At 39.6% G+C, this 20,525-nt stretch overlaps 1 protein-coding gene across 2 annotated transcripts; it reads left to right on the top strand.

The window, feature by feature from the left end:
• The first annotated feature begins 875 nt into the window (after positions 1–875).
• DYNLRB2 (dynein light chain roadblock-type 2) lies at positions 876–8,893 on the top strand. 2 transcript variants are annotated; one of them, XM_030025427.1, is made up of 4 exons: positions 876–1,146; positions 1,361–1,436; positions 6,458–6,625; positions 8,581–8,893. In XM_030025427.1, the coding sequence occupies exons 1-4, from the start codon at positions 1,144–1,146 to the stop codon at positions 8,622–8,624; spliced, it is 291 nt and encodes a 96-aa protein (XP_029881287.1). In that variant the 5' UTR covers positions 876–1,143; the 3' UTR covers positions 8,625–8,893. The 2 variants fall into 2 exon arrangements, with proteins under 2 accessions (XP_029881287.1, XP_029881286.1); XM_030025426.1 differs by lacking the exon at positions 876–1,146 and having other exon boundaries at positions 1,160–1,436.
• Positions 8,894–20,525: the final 11,632 nt, after the last annotated feature.

The raw sequence follows: 20,525 nt of genomic DNA, 5'->3' as shown, positions 1-20,525 counted from the left end.
GGGGGTTTGGCTTCCCAAAACACCAAACTTTATAAACTTGCCAACTCTTTAGAGCAGAGCAGCTAAAAGTCACTCCAATGACAAGACCACAAGAAGATTCATATACAACACAGAAGACTTGGTAAGACCAGCCCCCTTCTCTTAAAAAGACATGTAAGAGTCTTTTGAACATATCAGTACTATTTACTGTGTGCATGGAGAAAAATGGCTCTTCAACTGTCTTGCACGTAAAGTTTGTTCCCCTACTATTTTGGTAAAGAAGAACAGAAACACTCAGGAAACTTATTTATACCACAGCATTGTAAAAGTGGCTTACACCCATTTGAACAGTCTAGTAAGTTATGGCCACTCATGACACTTCTTGTGAAGATGATTTATCTATCTATCCACAGTAATCACAGTACAGCTAAACTGGAAAGGTTCTACTGGTGAAAAACAAGCTCTGCACACCCACGCATTATTTTTTTCCACGCTTGTGGAAAAAAAAAAGAGAGCAGACAAGGCAGCGCTTGTACACAGGGAGAAGCAAAATACTTTTTTCTGACAGCAGCAGCTAAACTACTATCTCTGGGATTTGGTCAGCTTTAAAATAAAAAAAAAAAAAAACCACAAAAAAACCCAAACCTCTACTACAACAACGAAGGCAGCTTGGGTTCATTTCACCTCACCTACCAGCCAGAGTCCATCAACAGAGCTGAGCCACAAGACTGTCCAAAGCAGAAATGACACTAATAGCCGTAGGCCCCTCGAAAGCGCTAATAAGCCCTCACTGCCCTGACCAGCCCCACCTGGGGCCTCCCCTCACGTCCTCTGGGCTCCACTTAAGCGCGGGCCTGGGCTCTTGCTGCCCCCCCCCCCCCCCCCCCCCCCCCCCGCCCCCGGCCGTGCTGCAGGTGCCCTTGTCCTCAGCCCTTTCGGGGCATCTCTCCTGCCTGCCCCTCGGGCGTGAGCTGTGGGGTCCCAGCACAGACCTCGGACCCCCACTGCGCCCGCCGGCCCCGGGTGGGTGGTCGCAGCCCGCGGCGAGGCGGCACCGTCCCGCTGCCGGCCCCCGTCCCCTCAGGGGCCGCGCTCGGCCCGCGCTGCCGCTGCCCGCCGTCACTTCCGCCGCTCCATAGCAACGACGGCGGCGGCGGCGAGGCCATGGTAATGGCGCCGCTCCCGCCCGCCGCCCCCGGCGATGAGAGGGGGAACGGGGCGGCCGGCGGCGCTGGGGCAGCGGGCGGGGGGAGCGGAGGGCAGAGGCCCGGGGCTGCTTTCGGGCACGGCGACCCCGCGGCCTCCTCACGGGGGCCCGCGGTCGCCGTGGGGCGGAGCTGTGGCGGCTGCGCGGGTGCTGTGGTGTCTTCTCTCCTCACAGGCTGAGGTGGAGGAAACCCTAAAGAGGATTCAAGCCCACAGAGGGGTTGTCGCGACTATCGTTGTGAACGCCGAAGGTAAAACCTCCTCTGCGTCCTCCAAGTAACGAGCCTGGTAGTGGCAACGGGCGTACTAACTCCTAAGCACAAAATTGCAGGTTATGAGGTGTTAATGCAATCCGCTTGCGATGTTCTATGGAAGGTGGCATGATTTTCAAGAACGGGTGTTTCATCTTAAGACGCAAACATTTGGTTTGTGGCTGTTTTGTGAAGCTCCCCATACGATGTAGTTTTTCATTCAAGTTAATGGAAAGCAGAAAAGTCAAGAGCGTTGACATAAGTCTTCTCTGAAGAAATAACTAGAAGCATCGCAATCTTCATTTAAGTTAAGGAGTCCCATGTTTTTGCTTCGCCCCCTTGTTTAACCAAACTATGCTTTATTTTTCAGAACAAGATCTTGAACGTCTCTTGGTAGGTTACAGAAAGGGAGAACACGTGGCACTAAGCTGTTGCTTCTGCAGGCATTTTTAGTCCAAAATTCTTTGTATATGCAAGAAAATTCAATAGCACTTCACTCCCCCCGCCTCTTCCTCACAAAAGTTACAATAGAATAAAAACATCAGGAGAAAAGTATCTAATAAACAAAGTTGGTCTTCTACTGTGGGAGCCATTCCTTGGCCCTGCTAAATATTTACAAGTTCATTAAACTATGTTATGGTGTGTTGTCATAGGAGGAAGAACAAGTTTCCTATCAGTCCAGCTTTGTCTGTGATCCTGAAGATTGGTCACAGAAATCAGTTTTCAGAAGCTAGGCTTCTCAGGTTAATCCATTTTAATCATTCCTTTAGAAAAAAGACAACTTGCTCAGTTTACCTTGCCCATAATTTAGTTGACCTCCTTCACTTTTACACACCACCACCCCCCCCCCCCCCCCCCCAAAAAAAAAAATCTATTGCACTAGCAGCAGTTTAGCAACAGGAGGAAAGAACACTGAGAAGGAAGCCCAAATGTTAGTCTTTAGAAAATGCGGACAATTTAATTTGTGTGCCCGGACATGTTAAGCAAAATACGTCTTTGTTCACGGAATAGATGATGCAGGTCAAGAGGGAAGTGCGTAGCCTGGCAAATAGAAACTGAAAAGCTGCTTTGTGCAGACACACACTCATGTCTAGATATGGCTGTTCACTAAGCTGAAATGCAGTCAGGTTTCAGAACAAGTACCATTTTGGCCATTTCTGTATTCTGTTTCAGTAAACAGCATGTGACTTGATCCAATGAGCACTTGGACTAAGCTGCAAATGAGAAGTGAATAAAATCAAGCACTTAGGTAACACAAATGATCCTTTTTGAGCTTGCGGATGGATACATTTCTCAAGGCAAAACCAGCAATGTAATCTCATAGAAAAATAACCCAGTTTTCTTACGTTCTGTTACTTGGAAAACTTGACTTTTTGGCACAGTGTTGGTCAAGTATGCTTCCCAATCAGGTGTACCACTGCAGTCCATCTTTACCTGTGGTCATTCTATGGTACTGAGGAAAAGCTCAGATATAGCTGTGCAGAGTTAGGACAACAGCATGATTTTTAAAAGGCTGTTTTGGATTCCTCTGTCTCAGTTTTGATTTGCAAAAGAGGAAGAACATTCCACTTCCCTTTTTTGCACATTAGATTATTCATGGCAAGGTATGAAGTCCTTCCATGTCCTGTCCAAACTTCCTCATCTGCACAAACCTGTAGAACGTGTGGCCAGACTGTAGCCGATGGACAAGACTAGTGAAGGAATTTTGCGTTTAGTTTATCATTTAGAAATGTTTCAATGCCAGATGTGAACACAAGAGAGTCTGTACTCTGTGAGGATGCCTTCAGGTACCGAGAAGTTAGATTCCACAAACTAAACTTCAAAGTAGGTGTGTAGCTGCAAGTTTTGGTAACATTTCCAAATATCTGTAATTAGCACTGGTCAATCTAATTACTTCAAATCTTTCTGCAGAAAATTAATTTCTTTCTATCCTGACATGTTTCAAACAAGTGTACAACTTGAATTAATCACAGTAAAAATACTCAAACCAGTGGTGCGGTAGTGAGGTTTCTTAGGCTGTTCAGGTTCCCTAAAAAGATTAAGCACTCTGTTCTTCACTAGCATAAACAGTTGTCTTTTACTAAGATTTTTGTAATAGTGTAGGTACGCTTAGGTGTAATAGTATGCAGGTGAAATAGCAAATTAAAGATTCCCGATACAAATATTACCTGTCATTTATTTTAATGCTCAAAGTTGATTTGTTCATTGAAACACTGTGCTAAGTGTACCTTGTTTATTTGGAAAAATCTCATAAACTGTTGCTAGCCTTCAGAGTTGAGAAGGATCACGCTGCAGCATTTCTAATGAAGGATTTATTTGCCTTTCTCTAATTTGGGTGGCAGAGGCAAAGAGAATTTGTCCTAAAGTAAGCATAGCTCAGCTTTAATCTAAGGATGTCACTAGTGTCAACTCATTTTCATGTTATTATTAGACCTTGGAGGATCATTTAACATTTACCATTTTCATCAAAAGTGCTGTATTTGTTGAAGCAATGTTTTAGATACAAGGTCATATAAACTTGACACTAATTCATTGCTGCTTTTAAGTGACTTACTATTTAATGCTGCGATTATATAGATATTATCATGCTAATGCAGTGCTTGGGAACACCTGTTTGTTTCCATTAAAACATCAGTTTCAATCTGTGTAATAAACATTAGACATGAAGGGTGTACTGGGTCATTCTGTACACTTCTGTCATGAAATAGAGTGTTTTGGACTGCTTAAAGAATCACCTCCAGTGGTATTAGCAAAAATGATTTAATAGGAATTTATATAAAAGCGCAACTTCACAGAATTCGATGGCAAGGTTCACTCTATTACTTAATAATGGATGAAATGCACAAAGGTAAACTAAGTTAGAATCAAATTAAAATTATGTATACAGAGACCGAAGACGCAATAGGGTAAAAGAGAAACATACAAAGAAAAATCAAGTTAGAACTGATTTCTTGTGAATTGTAGAGAGATAGGGAATGTGAAAAGGTAGGGTAGACCCTCCCGTTGAGTCACGAGGTTCAGAGGAGACCCCCTTGCTTTCTAAACTCCTGGCGGAGTCTAGGTGCAACTGGATCAACTCCTAGTCTCAGACTTGGGCAATGGTTTATATCTAAAGAGAGTGTGAGTATAATAGCAGCCTGAGATTCATTCACAGTTGAATAAAGTTCATGACAGTAATTTAAGTATAGATTTGAAAAGCAATATTTGTAATATACTTGCTATAGAATATTCAGGTTAGTACATACACATGCATAAAGACACTAAGAGATACACACAATGAGGTAAAAGAGGTATATCTGTTAAAAATTCCCCTCGAGTTCAGTGAAAATATTCACGTCAAATGCTTCGGCATCTTTCTCAAGGGGCGAAAGGTTGAGCCTCAAGGAGTGAAGAGTATCAGCCCAAGTCTCGTCGGCTTTTAGCAACAGACCTCCGATTTTCGCAAACTGAAGAGTTTGCGAGCTCTGAGAGGTGTCCCACTCAGAGGGAGATGCTGGTCGCAGCCCGCTGAGGTCCAGGAGAGCTCAAAGGGTCTCACTTAGTACCGCTGTTTGTAGGTTTGGGAGATGATTGGCTTTAGTCATCAGCAAATTACTGAGATTCCAGTTGTGCTGGTACCGTTAGGCATGAGTTACGATTCAGATAAGGAAGGCTCCAGGGCTTTCAGAGAATGACTTAAGATTCAGATACTGGGTGCTCCAAGGCTGTTAGGAGAGGACTGAGATATGTCCCAGGTTTGTCAGGAGAGAACTAATTATCTCTGCTCCCGTCCCCACCCTCCACCAGGCAGGAGGAGTCCTTGGTATGGTCAGTGCAGCTCCCTGTCTTAGCCATGCAAGAGTTCCTGGTACGGTCAAGGGATGCTTAACTGCCCAACTCATTACGTTTATGCTAAGGCCTAGCGAGCCTTCCTGAGTTCGTAGATAAGCCCAGAGAGGGGGAACAAATGCACCACCACAACTTCCCTAAACGACACATCCTACCAATGCAGAATTATTTCTCAAGTGACAGCACAGATTTCAAGTGATTCAAATAACGCTTTCCTAGGAAAATTATGGATTAGTCTAGTGTCTGAGGTGGTTCTATTATTCCTTTTACTCCTTTGCCTCTAATTCTTTACCTGGCATTCACTATATTGCATGTTAATTCTTCTTTCATAATCAAACTCTTCAACTTAAGTCATATTATTCTATTTTTGTATTCCTGTCCTGTCCATCTTGAAGACGCAGTACAAATGTATGCAAAGAGAAAATTGCCTTGTCAGCTTGTAATCTATTGTCTTTGTTAGTAGGTCAAATAAATTTTTTATTAGTGAAACAAGCTTATTAAAGCCAAACAGTTTTATACTTGTAGGATTACTGTGAACCCTGTTTTTAGTTTCACCTGGTAGCCTATTAATATAAAAAGCATGATTTGACAAATCATTGATACACAATGATTCATTAAATCATCGAAAATTAATCTTGACCTATGTGGTCCTATTTTTAATAATTGGGATCAATACACTGTGTACTACCAATTGTCTATATTTTGCCGCTGATTGGAAGGCATTGTTCCAAGGGTGGTTTTGCTTGCCAAATGCAAACATGCCGCTTCTGCCCTTTGATTGCTCTTGGTGTTTCACTGGGAATGTGTAATTTCTATCACTGCACATGCCAAATGCTACAGGTAAAGTGTGGGTTAGATTCTTGCAGCCAAGATACAAACTCGAGGACAGTGTTTAAACTGATGAAGCACCATAACCGGTTAAGTACTACAGAATGGAATTTGATAGGTATTTAAGAGCCTTGAACAGCAAGTAGCCTCTTCCAAAAGTTTCATAAGGCAACTCAATGTTTAATTGCCATTGATTAATATAAATTATACTCTAAAAAGCATATAGATACCTGAAATCAACATAACTTCTTTCTGCTACAAAACAGAAAAAATCTATGACATCCTTGTTTTTTCTCTTATGATCTGCTGTATATGGAGAATATGCAACTTAACTGAATGATTATTAGAAAATTATTTATTTGCAGGAATTCCAATAAGAACAACTCTTGATAACTCTACAACAGTCCAGTACGCAGGTCTTCTTCATCAGCTCACCATGAAAGCTAGGAGCACAGTGAGAGATATTGATCCTCAGAATGATCTAACCTTTCTTAGGATCAGATCAAAGAAACACGAAATTATGGTAGCTCCAGGTAATATTTCTATTAAAATAACAATAGAATTGTATGTCCTTTTAAGTTTCTTTTAATTCTTCACGGATAAGGCTACCATAGAAAATGCATTTTGAAAATAATTATATGAAAATATAACCATATGTTCATAATGTAACCAGATGTGTTAGGATTTTAATGTACAGAGTTTATAGTATTGAAGCTTGGAGACAACCAAAAAAGTCTAGATCTGATTAATGTTCTGGTTCCTGTGGGTTTTCACAAAGGAAAACCAGTCAAATATATATATCAAGTAGTAGTGTGTGTGTATATATAGTATTAAAGACAGCAAATCCGTTTTAGCTGCAAACAGATGCAAAAAAATCTTTTTTTTTTTTTTTTCTAAAAATTATTTTTTTTACTTGGTATGTTGTCACAACTTCCTAGCCACAGGCGGGATTTGTCACAGATACGCAGTATTATCACCAACATAGTAACTGTGATATAATTATTTTCCTTAAAACAACCAGGGGAATGTAGCAACCTGTTTCTCACTCATGTATTTATATTTAACATGCTAATTTGTTAGCTGTATCTCTAAAATGGATAACAAGGCCAGGTGAGCTGTAGTGAAGCTGTGGTCAATTACCAGTACAAGGTGAATCAGGCAAAGTGGCAGTGATTGGCTGGGGCCGAGATCCTAGTGTGTGCACTAGCTAATTGAGAGACTAATGGTATGCAGGATTTTGACAGAAATATCCAATGAAGGCATGCAGAACAAAAAAGGAAGCTTCAGGGATGTCCTCAGCATAGCCACTGGGGAGGCCATTGGCTCTGAGCTTGTAGTGACAGACAGCCTTCACGGGGGTAGTCCCCTGATGCTGATTTCATAGCAAACGTAGAGCAGAGGTACTGCACTAGGTATGCATTACCTCGCCTCCCTGGAATTATTTATAATGCTGCTATGAAACCAGTATGTGTGAAAGAAACCTGGCACTGTCATTAAGTGTTAACATTAGTCATCAGCTGATACTAAGATTAAAATTTTAGTTTCTATTTTGGAATGTAAACCTAATGCATTTTTTAAATCATGGGTTTTTTCTCATTGATTTAAACTGATGCACTTGATTCTTATTTTGCATTTGCCCTTCACTTATTTTTTAGAGGTGACTTTCTGAGTAGTTACTATTAAAGCATGTTGGCCTGAAAATAAGTGATATAAAATGTGAAGCTTTTTTGCTAACAGGGAGATTAGTTGTTCAAAGGCTTGATTGTATTTTACTGTAATAGAAGGTGGCAAATGAACCACCTGTGATTTATATTAAGTTGCTTTTGGATGAAAGTGACAATGCAGGACTGCAGCTTCTTAACTCTCCCAAGCAGATACGGCCCTACTAAATTCACTGGATACTTTCAAGAAATGTTTCATTCAAAACAGATGATGTTAAATAGCTATCCAACTGAATTGTTTCCAAAACTTCACTGGGCTTTTAGAATTAGTAGGCAAAGTCTGGCATGCTTAGAATTTATCCATAGTAAAAGTCTATTCAAATCTTTTCTGGTTTTTTCATGTCTAAATGGGGTTCTCAATTTTGAATAAACTAGTTAGTGAACTGAAAAGAGTTCTCTGCACCTGCAGAAGAGGCTGCAGATGTCAAAAGTTTTTTATTATAACAAGTGCTAGCTTCCAGGTGCTTATCTTGTGACTTTTTTCATCTTGTTTAAATATCTTTACAGCTTCTTGAAAGCAAATCTACTGCTTACTAAAATAGTTTTAATATGCTATAGTTAAGCTTTATGACACAGATTTTTTTTTAAACTGTAATCCCAGATTTTTGTACAAAGTGCTTACGTTTTCTAAATGTTTTTTATATAAATGACATTGCTTTTGCTTATGTTTTATAAACAAAAAGTTGGAGAGGAATAGATGAATAAAGAGTATTTATCAGGAGATAAGATAAAATATTTTAACTAAACATTGTTATATCTTTTTGCAGATAAGGAGTATCTCCTGATCGTTATTCAGAACCCATGCGAATAGTCCTACTATGGTAATATTTTTAGAGACAGTGATGTAGTTCTACTTGTTAAACTAATATTACTTGTTGATATTTAATATCAAACATAGCACTAAGTAATTTTACATAAAGTGTAACTGTCATGACTGAAATGTTGCCAATTTAAAGTTCTCAGTTGTAGCTGTATCAATTTGTGTTTGAGCAAATCATAACACATGTATCAAAATATTGTATGTTTATCTTGATACTCAGAAGAGCAATAATAAAGCAAAATGTTTAAAATTCTCTTTAATGGATGTTCAAGCTATTCTTGCAATTAAATCATTCTCTTTACACTTCTAATGTTATGTTGGAGGAGAAATCATACCTCATGGGAAGTTGTAGATCATGTGTGTAGATACATCTATAAATGTGTCCCTATGAACTAGAGTAACCACAGTTAACACGAATCAAAGTATACAAGTGTTGTTCATGTCAGTAATGATGGACTGGATATTGCCCTGTCTTTAACTCCTGGTTTTTAAGTTTTCTAAGGGAAGAAAAGTGAAAGAAAAGCTATCTTTTATTATTTTCCAATTTCTACGGATGGAAACAATAGCTTCATTTAATATTTTCACTACTGGGAATTTCAAGCAGACAAAGTTGAGCCTGCAGTCTAATGTAGAACTACTGTTAGTTTGTTGGTAGTGGTAAACAGTGCTTTTTGATAACTACACTACAGTGCTATCTGATAACTACTTAAGCCTTTAGATCCGATACACAAGCCGTAAACCTTAGTGACATGGGACAACAGGTGGGTTAAAGCTCAGAATGTTTCCCAAATCGATCCATGTTTATACAGTAGCACCAGAGATCCGATACGTATTGATGAGTGCCTTTAAAACAGACGCACTGATAAAAGGCCGCTGTAGGGTTAAGCTACCTACAAATCTGTTCTGTTCAGAAGACGTGCTTTGTCAGTGCCTTGGGATGAGTCTCGTGGCTGATCTGCCCTCCCGGCTGCGGGAGGGCAGTGCAGAACTGGGTGCAGCACCCCTGCTCTGCCCACACTGTATGCCTCGGGTGAGGGTAAGCACGGCTACAAGCTTTCCTCCCTCATGATCCTGAAGTCATGCTAAGCTTTGCGCTTGAGTATATGCAGAGACAGCATGAAAGTGCAGGGAGTTTGAGCTGACCCTGTGCTTGAAAAAATATCCAGTCGTACTACAAATCATCTCAGGTTCTGTAGATTATATATAAATTTTATCAATTAATTATTTAAACTTTAAAACTTCAGATTGTCTTCAGTTGGTCACAAGAAGGGGTTTTTTTCTAGATATAGGAAGGAAGAACAACAAATGTGTGGGGTGGCTATGAGGATGAAAGGAAAAATGTTGAACACTGCTCAGGGATCTTTGTAGTACATCGTATGAATTGTGGTTGAGGTTATGAAACTGATAAATCACTGAATGTCTCGGTGGATATGGAGTCAGCAATTTGCTATTAGACTATGTTATGTATCACTCAAAACTTACACAAAGGAGAGTATCAAAGCCCGGTGGTATTTTTTTTGCAAATCTGCTTGCTCTGACTTTGCTGGATAGCTTGGAAAGGCTGTATTTCACTGAAAAATCTGGGAGAGTTGGTCCTGCTCCTTGGAGCTGAAGGTATCTGAGCATTGAGATCTCAAAGGCTAGCAGCCAGATTCCACGCCCAAGCAGTGGGCAGTGGGGACCACGGAAGATTCAGTGTTGCTGCGTATTGAGAAGAAGTGAACCCAAAGGCACAGAGGCCCAGTGTGATGGAAATTAAGCATAGCAATCCAGCTGGGCCTGGCTATTCAAAATTTTAAGGATATATAAATCAATGGGACACTATTGCTGGCACTTACTGTAGTCAGTGCTGTGCCAGAAGAATTTCCTTACCGCGGGAGGGTTTTTTAATTGTGCACTGGAAAACAACCATTTTAAGTTGTTTATAATGAACCAATATATTGACATGTGGCAATGTTTTAAAAAACCTAAATTTTTATTTGTTATCTTCTCTGCTTCTGTTGTGATAATTTTAAAAATCCGACCTACTTATTGCTATGCATTAGTGAACATTTATTCTACTAATATCCTGGCACATCAAACGCCTACCAATTCATAGCCTAGATTTTTCATTTCAGCACATACGCAAAACTATTGCTGAATTCCAACTACTATTAACATGTATTTGGGGCTAATAGTTTTGTTTCCATAGTTTTCTCTTAACAGCATTAAATTCTGTGGAGGTTTCACTGTGTAAGTCCAGAAAACTGCCAGAATTACAGTCCCCGTTACACTTTTCTATTGTCAAAAATAATATCTGTGTTGCAATTTCCAGCATCATTGAAAAATGTCCTTCAGCCCAAAGAACACAGTAGTGCATTGCAAAGAGAGAAGCTTAGTGTCTGGCAATGTTCTTTCATTTTTGTCTTTCTGATACATGTGTTAGTTCCCTTTACAGACTTTAATCCAATATTTATTAAGCAGCTGATGATTGCTGTGGCTTGATAAAGCACTCAAAAAGACACTTAAGCCAAATCATTAAAATTAAACACATGCTAAATCATTTTGCTGAAAAGTGTTTTTATGTGGAAAAATGGCCTTAAGCAGATGCGTGTAGTTCTCCAAGGGTCAAATACTGCTCACAAATTAGTTTCTTTCCATGTTCCTATGAGAGGCATAGATGTAGATAAGAGGGCAAAGTTTGGTCCGTTTATAATGATGTGCGCAGTAACGAATGCTATGCAAACACATGGGCTGAGCTGAGCTTCTGCCAACTGCTCTTACCAGGGCAATGTCTAATCGGGTTTCCTTGAAAGCACTGTAGTATTATACAATTTTGGCAACATCTTCACTAGGGAGCATAAATTGCAATACTCCATTTCATTCCCTGGTAATTTGTTCCTATTTTCTGTTAGCAAAAGCAAGCTGAACACGTGTAAACTTTTCATTTAGTTCTTTCAGTAGGAAATGGAAGTAACAATACTTAAGTCTCTAACAGTCCTAGTGAAAAACCCTGGTCAGCACACTGATCTGAGCAAAGGTGGGCCATTGAAAGGGAATGGAATCGTCCAGACAAAATACAGGGAAATAAATTTTTAAGTTATTTGAGCACCGCAAAAGTGTTACACCAAGTCATTTAAGCTGTCATTTATGTGAACCAGCAGCGATTTTACTAGTTAACAGTTAACTGGGGGGAGGTTGAGGAAAAAAGTAGCAGGAAAGAGATTAATTTCATAGATGATCATTTTGTCAAGGGAATGTTGAGAATGTCAAGAGTGACTGTTGTTCACTGAAAGGCAGCGCTTGGGTTGAATTGTAACATGCTAGTTAGGCAATCAGCCGAGGAATAAATTATGTCAGTATCATGCATTTGGGGTCCTCAAAATAAACTAAAAGATAAAGTTCTTGGAAAGCCTCCCACTTTCAAAAGAAAGTACCTTGGATTTTCTTTAACATATAATTTTTCAAAATGCATGGTCCCTCATGGGACAACAGCTTTGGCCAGCTGATTCAATCTGTATTTTGCTCATCTGTCAATTAAATACTTTTAAATATTTCATTTAATGCACATTCAGTGCATTGACAGTCTGTCTTTCTATGAAGTTACTTGGTTTCTTAGACATACAATTATCATTTAGGCCACATTACATAATATATGTAGAAGTATCAAATGGTATATTTTTCAGTTATACTTTCAGCTGAACTCAAGATGTATGTAGATCTGTGGTCTTATGTTTGTACATTATTTGACTGAATAGAACTATGGGATACAATGAGTGATTCACAAACTGTGCAAGTGATAAAGCATTTGTAAGATAATGAACAGCTAACTTTGTCACTTGTGCAGACTTTCAGGAATTTATGTATTTGTATTTTGTCAGGTCTGGTAAGGGCGTTCTTGTGACAGGATTCTTAGAAGGGAGTGTAATGGTGAGGAAGGTGGTATTAAGTCAAACGGTCTGAAGTGGACAGTATCCATTAAGGATGTTAGTTCATCTAGGAAGCACTAAGATGTTAAATACGAAGTTCCACTGCTGATAAATGAATTATCAGACTGTGTACTTTTTCATGGATTAATCGCACTTGCCAACATAATTTCAGTGAGAAGTTCCTCGGATTTACTGATGACACAAGGCTTTGTATACAGCAGTATTATATATATGATGGGAACATATACGTGTATATATATGTATATAAAGCACGTATATATAATTACTGTTAACTTTCTGAGAGGTGTTTTTTGCACCACACTGGATTCTCTGAAGAAATTATCTGATTGTAAGTGTTAATAATAGTGAACCTGAAAAGGCAGATTAGTAAAATACCACAATCATCTGAAAATGCAGTTAGGAATTAATATTATTTTCAAGAGTTATTCAGTTAGTTTTGGAACTAAACAGCAGCACTTTCAACAGAGGGTTTCCCTAGCAAGAGGAATCAACCCCAGTTCCACTGTCTCAACCCAGCAGGACACAAGTTCTGGGGTGGACCTCCAGAAAAAGCCACAGTTTTCCTAAAAAAACTGGTGTCATCCTTTTAATTATGTTTTAATTATTAAGTTACAATCTAGAGACAGCAAGATAATTTGCCTATTGATTTTTCAAATCTCAGGCAGCTAAATTAGAGTAGCCAGGAGAATTCCAAGTTTGTGTTCCCTTTGCCTGGCACCTGAACAAATTAGATCTCTCAGTTTGTAGAAAAATTAGGTCATAACAAGGTTCACTGCGGGACTTCACAGCATCCATGGGAGAAAGGAAGACCGATGCTTGGAGAGAAAGCCTAGAATGTCCTAAGTTAATTAAGCATAACAGCAGAGGTACATTGTATATCTGTTCAGACCATGGCATTGATTTGAATCTCTCTGAATTTCAGGACATTCACATTTGGAGACACAGTGGGACTAGAAACAGACCCCTGTAAAAAATGCAGTGACTAGCAGGAAATTAAAGGCCACAGGGAGATCTGAACAAATTCCTTGAGCTTTGCAGACAATCTGAGAGAGAAAAGGTTAATTCTCCTTCAGGATGCAACCAAGCAGAAAATCAGCTAGTCCAAACACGCTATTTTCAGCCATCCCTGCAAATTATCCTTAAATAATAATGAAAGCACTCAGAATTTACTTCTGAAGAATTTTCAATAATTACTTTGAATAGAGTACACTGTTTTTAAAAGCAACACAGATTTAAGTCAAAATTCTTCAAAGTGGATGCATAACAAGAGGGCATGAGTTCTAACTGCCCACATCCTCCTTTGGACAGCTGGGGCTCTCAGCTCTGTATATTGTTTTGGGTGGTGCCGTAGTAAGGAGTATTCCTCCTCTTTTCCAAAAATACATAAGTTTGCCTTTGACCTAAGTACCCTTTTAGTTGCCCTGGCTCTGCACCATTGAATTCAGTGAAATTGCTTCTGTCTAAAGCAGTTAAAATAATACACAAAAGATACCATCACCTTGAGTCTCTGCCAATTGGGTCAGAAAGAAATCTCGACGTGCTTTCACTGCTTTGTTTTTAAAGATACTGAGCAAGAAGACAACTGCAGTAGACATTCTTTGGTGAAGATGGACAGGACTCAGCATTAGTTACCAGCTCGCAACAGGTTTACAAAGTATTGTTCAAAGGCCATAATTGCAAGGAGCAAAATAGCTAAATAGAGGTTCAGGCTAAGAAAGTTAGCTATAATATGGCTCATCATTAAAAAAAATAGCACTCAATGGCACTTTGCATTTTCAAAGCGCTATAGGAATGAAGAGAAGAATGCTGGACTGAAGTACTTCAGATATCACAGAAGCCAGAAGGCGAAGCAAAGATTCAGCTTTCTTTGGTATTTATATATACAAACTCCACAGTTAAATCAATGAAGATGACTGCAAAGTATGACAACAAAGGATGCATTCATTAGCACTATTCAAACAATTTAAAGTGACTTTTCAAACACAGAAGGAAAAGCCTAGGATCCAGTAAATTATTCCTTCCCCCTCTTGCCCCTTGTCCTAGGGGGATCGTGCATTTGTCAGATGAATCCACCTGTTTGTCAAACTTGTTGCTAATTTTGCCAAAGGCTACCTCAGAATCTGGTCTCAGGAGCCATGTCTGCTTCTTACACACTAAACCACAGTGCCTACCATACAACTGTTGCTGCTGAAGTAAGTACTTAAACGCATTCTTCCGCTGATATCAGCTGGAAATCTCATGGCCACCTTCTACAAGATTTCTTAGCTATGAGTGGCTTGCAGTATCTCACTATGTCTGGTTCAGGCTAAAACCCAGAACAGTATAGTCAAATAGAGATAGTAAATAATTATAAGATACTTAAATTAGTAATGAAGCTGTACCATTTCTGCAAGGAATTCTTACTGTCAGTTGTGAAAAGCTGCCAGTTTCCTTCTAATTTACTAATTAGTGATTTATAGGAGAGAGTGCCCATCGCTAGAATTACGCTTTCGTCCGCAAAAAAATTACGGCTGTAAGTCTAGAGCTCAATATTGGCCAACTGTGTGACTGCCAGCATGTGTGTCAGGATTGTGGAGAAGAAACTGGAAATGCTCTTATCTCTAAGAAAGTGAAAGAGCAGAGTTAGATGGAAAAGTGAGAAGTGTTCCTGGTTAAGCAAAGATTTTATTTGCTGTGACATTTTGTTAAAGGAAGTTTATAGCTAAACCATAATCCAGATAAAAAAGAGACGGACTAATCCGCAATCTTTACGATTCCATATTATTGTTAACTGTAGAATATTCTAAGGGGACTTTCCCAGTGTATTATTCCAGGAGCATTCACCATATACTTGCCATAGTCTATGTCATATGACAAAACCATCCTTGGCCTAAAGGGCTAACAGTCTGCAGGACCAGCTTTCTTCTTTCTACTACAGTTTCAGCAGAATAACTTCACTGACTTAAATGAAATTATTTTGCATTCATACAAGCTTTACTTTCCCCTTGTGTGTTCCACTTTGGAAGAATTTCAGGAATAAAAGAAAGACTCATGGTTCAGCAAACCGCAAAACAGAAGTTACAGTCAAGAAAATTTAGTACCCGCACAACATCACTGCATTTTTTTCAACCAGTTTTATGCCTTTCCTTTAGGGAAACAGAGGAACCACAGACAATTTCTATTTATTTACCCTACTGCAATCCATTAATAAGACCACTGTAACTCTCCCTTGGCTACCAGCAGTATTAGTTTCCCTCATTTGTTGCAGAGGTGCCCATGCTAATGCACTAGTACAATACATTACTGCTCACCTGTAGGTTCATTGTAAAGATAGGATATGAAATAGGTTGTGGTTTTTAGAAAGAGCAGCTACGAAGCCACTAGCCTGTTGAAAAGACTAGGCACTACTGATATGCTGATTATTTGCAAAATTTCATACATTGCAACCTCAGTGAAGTCAGCACTATGGTAGGTAGCTAACTGATAGGTTTCTCTTTGCAAAATGGAGGTGTTTTACCGGGTTTTCATGTATTTTGCACCCACAGTATCTCACTTAAAGTAACGCATTTCACCTTCTGCTTTGGGTTAGAACATCAAAAAACACATTTTAAAGATATCAGCTCTCGTTTTCAGCATCTCATAATCAAGCTTTTCACCCATTTTCCCTCCCCTGCTGATGTTCTATACGATAAGGTATGAAATTTTTCCTATTGTCACAGTTTTATTACTCAGAAATTTATTTTTAAGTGTTCCATTGATCACCATTTCCTGTTGAAGGAGGTGATGTCTACCTGCACCATTTGGATTCAAAACAAAGATCTACAAGGAGAGAGGAGTTTATTCATGCACACCATTACTTCAGCCAGATGCCATATTAGAAATTGCTCTGATTTGTAGTATTTAGATTGAAAGTATCAACCCCCCAAAAAAATTCATAAGCTCTCTGGGTGTGGAAGTAGGTTCCCTGAATTTCCAGGGAAAGGTAGAGGAAAAAGGAGATCCGTATTGAGGAAGAGGAGCTCCATTTTACAGTGTCTTTTTTCACTTCTGCTGTAGATCATACTCAAAGACAATATTTACTCAGTGCCTGTGGATCAGATAAGCATGGGGAATAATGGATATACAAATATTAAATGTGCACACTACAAAAAAAAAAATCCTCACATGAAAATTTGGCAACTGAATGCTTAAATTAACATTAGCATATTCAAATCAGGGCTTTTGTGAGCAAGCCTGCTATCTTCAGCTTCTGTTTCACAAAGAATAACAAAAGTGGGTATTTTCTTAGAGCAGAGGAAGGCATTTCAAACAACATTATGAAATTACAAGGCATGTCTCCTAAACAAATGCACCAGCATAGGCAAGCGATGGTCTTTCCTTCACCCAGTATCCTTTACTACTTATAAGTATTAATGTTGCTCCAGGAGATAAAGGAATCTAAGAGGTGCTTCATAATTTCAGCTCTACTCAGACACCCTTAGTGACAGACGTTTCTAATATAGATAAGAAAGATGGAGCGGATATTGAAGCGGAACATCGCCCCATCTATTCTTTGTTATTCTAGCAGAGATTTACCTCGAGCACTTTCTCCGTGCCGTGGAACTGGTGTCAGTTATTGCAGACGCCACCGTGGTCTGCCCGAGAGGAAAAGGCATAGGTGTGTGTTAACACTCCCCGTCAGTGAGAGATCTTATATATTGCACATTATAATAAAAGAATGGGGGTGTGTACGTCAGCGGAGGGGAGAACTGGAGAAAAGAAGGAAGAACAGAATTATTCACTTGCTCAATAAGTAAATAAAGGAAAATTTAAAATGTCTCAAATTATGCATTTTCATTCATATACAGACTGATATTTGCTTTCAAATATGCGATGTTTAAAAACAATATATTGCAGGCAAAGATGGGAATTCTTTTCTAGTTTTCAGCAGTTTTCTACTGTGGCACCACACCATTTTTTAACGGTAACATAAGCCCCTGTGTAACACACTTAAACTTGTGAGCAAAAGCTTGCATTTCTTTTTATTTTAATGTATATTTAGCTCAACAGTCCCCAGTGATTCGTAGCCCACAGGCTAAAACCAGGTTAGTTTGCTTTCTTGTCTGGCCATTAGATGGCAGACAACTGAACGACCACTGCTGTGCATTGTGTCCTTGAGTTTATGAAATAAGCAGGAAAATGCCGCCGCTCTCTAAATTAGCTCGCTTCACATCCACTAACGAGAAAGTACACAGCATCCCAAAGGCCTTCAAAGTCCCTTTCCTTCTTTTCACTCCCAAACCATACATTGCAGCAACCCAAACCCTGTAATAACAACACCTAACAGCCATTCCTTCCTCTTTCCCTGACAGTCAGTTGCGCTCAACTTTAAGCAGAAAGCATCACCCTAACCTCCACTCCCTACTATTTCTGCACTCCTGATTAATCTCTGCAATGAAGTAATTGGTCTCATCTGAACTATGACTGATTTCCCCATGGCAGGATTTCTCAACAGTATGAGAAAATGCCTGACGTTGCTCTCCTACTAAAGAGCTGTTTAAGCAAGGGAGTATAACTGCACACTCATAGCCTCCTTTTTGAATCGGCACTGCAATATTTGCAAGGGTATTTATCTACCTGTGCCAAACAGACCTTGCTTTTCACAACTCGGAGATAACATCTACACACCCCCGCTGACATTTGCGATGCACAAAAACAAATATAAGCATGGAAACATGTCTTATAAATGCAATCCATTTTTGTTCTTCAGATATACCCATACGAAAACCCATTTCTTGGTGTAATTGCATTGTTAATCTTCAAAGAATGCCAAAAGATTAATGGAAAAATGCTCCCCTCTGTCTCATCAACAATAGGAAATTTCCATCTATTGTAATTTGAATGAGGTGCGACTGGTAGCGCGACTTTCTCACTGGTGACAGACCTGTGAACGTATGCATCAACAGCACAAGAGAACTTCGCCAATAGAAGCTGTGGAAATAGGGTTACATGTACATCTTGGTTACCTGTGGCCTCCATCCCATATAAATGGCATCCAATCAAACCAAAAAAACCCCATTCTTGCACATTGCATTCTTGCACAGCCTTCCACTGCTAGTTTCTAAATGGAAGCCGTGCATTCATGAAAGCTGCCATAAGACAAAGGAGTATCAGCTTTATGCGTGCTTTTTCAGCAGTCCAGCTTCATGATGTGTTTGAATAATGTCGGTGTGAAGCACGGCCAAGTGTAAGTTAATGGGAGTCTTTATCTGTGGGATACATTTAGAGTGGGGATAATGCAAATACACATGCACCCGCACACACTGCATGTAGTACATTCCTATACGTCAGCATTGAAAGCAACACCAGCTTTAGCAAATGCAGTCAGGGTAAAGTATCTACAGGAGCAAATTTATGACAGAGGTAGGAGGCATTATAAAAGTCATAGTGATTTACAGAACTGCAAAAATTATATCGACATCAACATAATCTGTTAGTCATTCACGAGCTGTATCCCATCCAACAATAAACTTCCAAAAGATTTTCTTAAAAAGTCCAGGACACTTTGCAATCGTCCTAAATTCAGAAAAAGTAATGAATGCTTATGTGCTGTTACCTGAAGCATGGAGGTGCACGCTTCAAGCAAGATAAAAGGCATAAAACCTGACTCTAAAATTGTAAGAGGAGAAGCCCAACATAATACTGTGCAAAAAACTCTTTCTCCAGTTATGCTTCTGCACTCTAACTTCTCATAATTCTGTTGTTTGAAGAGGTGTTGGACTGTAGAGATCTATATTGGTTCACCATGCCCAGGCCAGACTCTGCAAGTGCAAGCCTTCCCCGTAAGGCCCCAGTACGTGGCAATAAATTGAAAAGGGGCTGAGTGTGTTAAGAAGTGAAAGGCGGGTAGATACCATATTGCCCTACCATGAACCGGGAAAACTCGTTTCGCCTTCCTCAACCCACTGCACCAATTGATTGTCAATAGATTTGCGAGGGCCGCTCACCCAGGTACCTTGGTTCCCATGCCAGCTCGGTCTTTGAGCACAGCTGAATATTCAGAGAACGGACGCTACTCCTGATTCAACGCTACAAGGGTCCTGATGTGAAGTTACCCAGCCAAGACCTCGTCCCTCACTCAACACTGAACCACGCGTCGAATCAACCTTGCCCACTTGCACACCCACTTAATAAGCTGGGGATTCAGTCACCTGCTGTAGAAACAATTACTTCTGCATATTAAACTCAGTGGCTGTGCGCCACATTATCTTGATCAGAAATTAATACTTTGGCATGTTGAGATTTGAAAATTTGCCCAAGAAATGGAGACCACAGCTGCCAGTGCCTAGTAATGTGCTACAAGATATTTCGGGACCCGTCTACAGTTCAAAGCTTCTTGCACCGTATTCTCCAAACAGAGCACAACGTACACCGTGGCCAGCCTTCGCACACACCGCTGTCAGCCTCTGGATACAGACTTTTATGTGCTGCCATTATGGAATCTGTCATTTAAATGTGGAGCTTATTTTTAAATTCTCCTTGTGGGTAATGAATAACACTATTTTATTTCATTAATAATGTTAGGAGATTAGGAGGTATTTTATGGCCTACATTCCACATGCTCTGGAAATAATTTCAACAAATACTACATCAGAGTAAGTGTGTTTGCTGCACAATAGATATCATCTACTTATGCTATCCTTCAATATACAGAGGGATAAATATGAATCCCACATGTGGGAAATTGTTAATGTTATAGCACACAAGAAATCTTAGTGAATAGTCTCATAATATATTATTCATTACACATAGTGCTTGAAGACTGAGAGTTCCCATGACTACAGTATAAAACCAGTTTACTCATAGTATAAACTATGAGTTCAAAACCATATCCCAACGTAGCTAGCTACCCTTTAAGTTACCACAGAAAAGTGCAACAACCCAGGTTATTGTTCAGTACAGAATGACTAAACATGAGCAATACATATTGTAGATGCGATCATTT

Source organism: Aquila chrysaetos, chromosome 9 (assembly GCF_900496995.4).
Source record: "Aquila chrysaetos chrysaetos chromosome 9, bAquChr1.4, whole genome shotgun sequence".
Lineage (NCBI taxonomy): Eukaryota > Metazoa > Chordata > Aves > Accipitriformes > Accipitridae > Aquila > Aquila chrysaetos.
The sequence above is the reverse complement of the archived record's forward strand: the minus strand, read 5'-3'. Positions and strand labels throughout refer to the sequence as shown.

Coding starts and splice junctions, on each gene's coding strand:
- DYNLRB2 (XM_030025426.1), top strand. CDS start 1,181: ATGAGAGGGGGAACGGGGCGGCCGGCGGCGCTGGGGCAGCGGGCGGGG. Junction 1,437..6,457: donor TATCGTTGTGAACGCCGAAG/GTAAAACCTCCT, acceptor ATTTATTTGCAG/GAATTCCAATAAGAACAACT. Junction 6,626..8,580: donor CGAAATTATGGTAGCTCCAG/GTAATATTTCTA, acceptor ATCTTTTTGCAG/ATAAGGAGTATCTCCTGATC.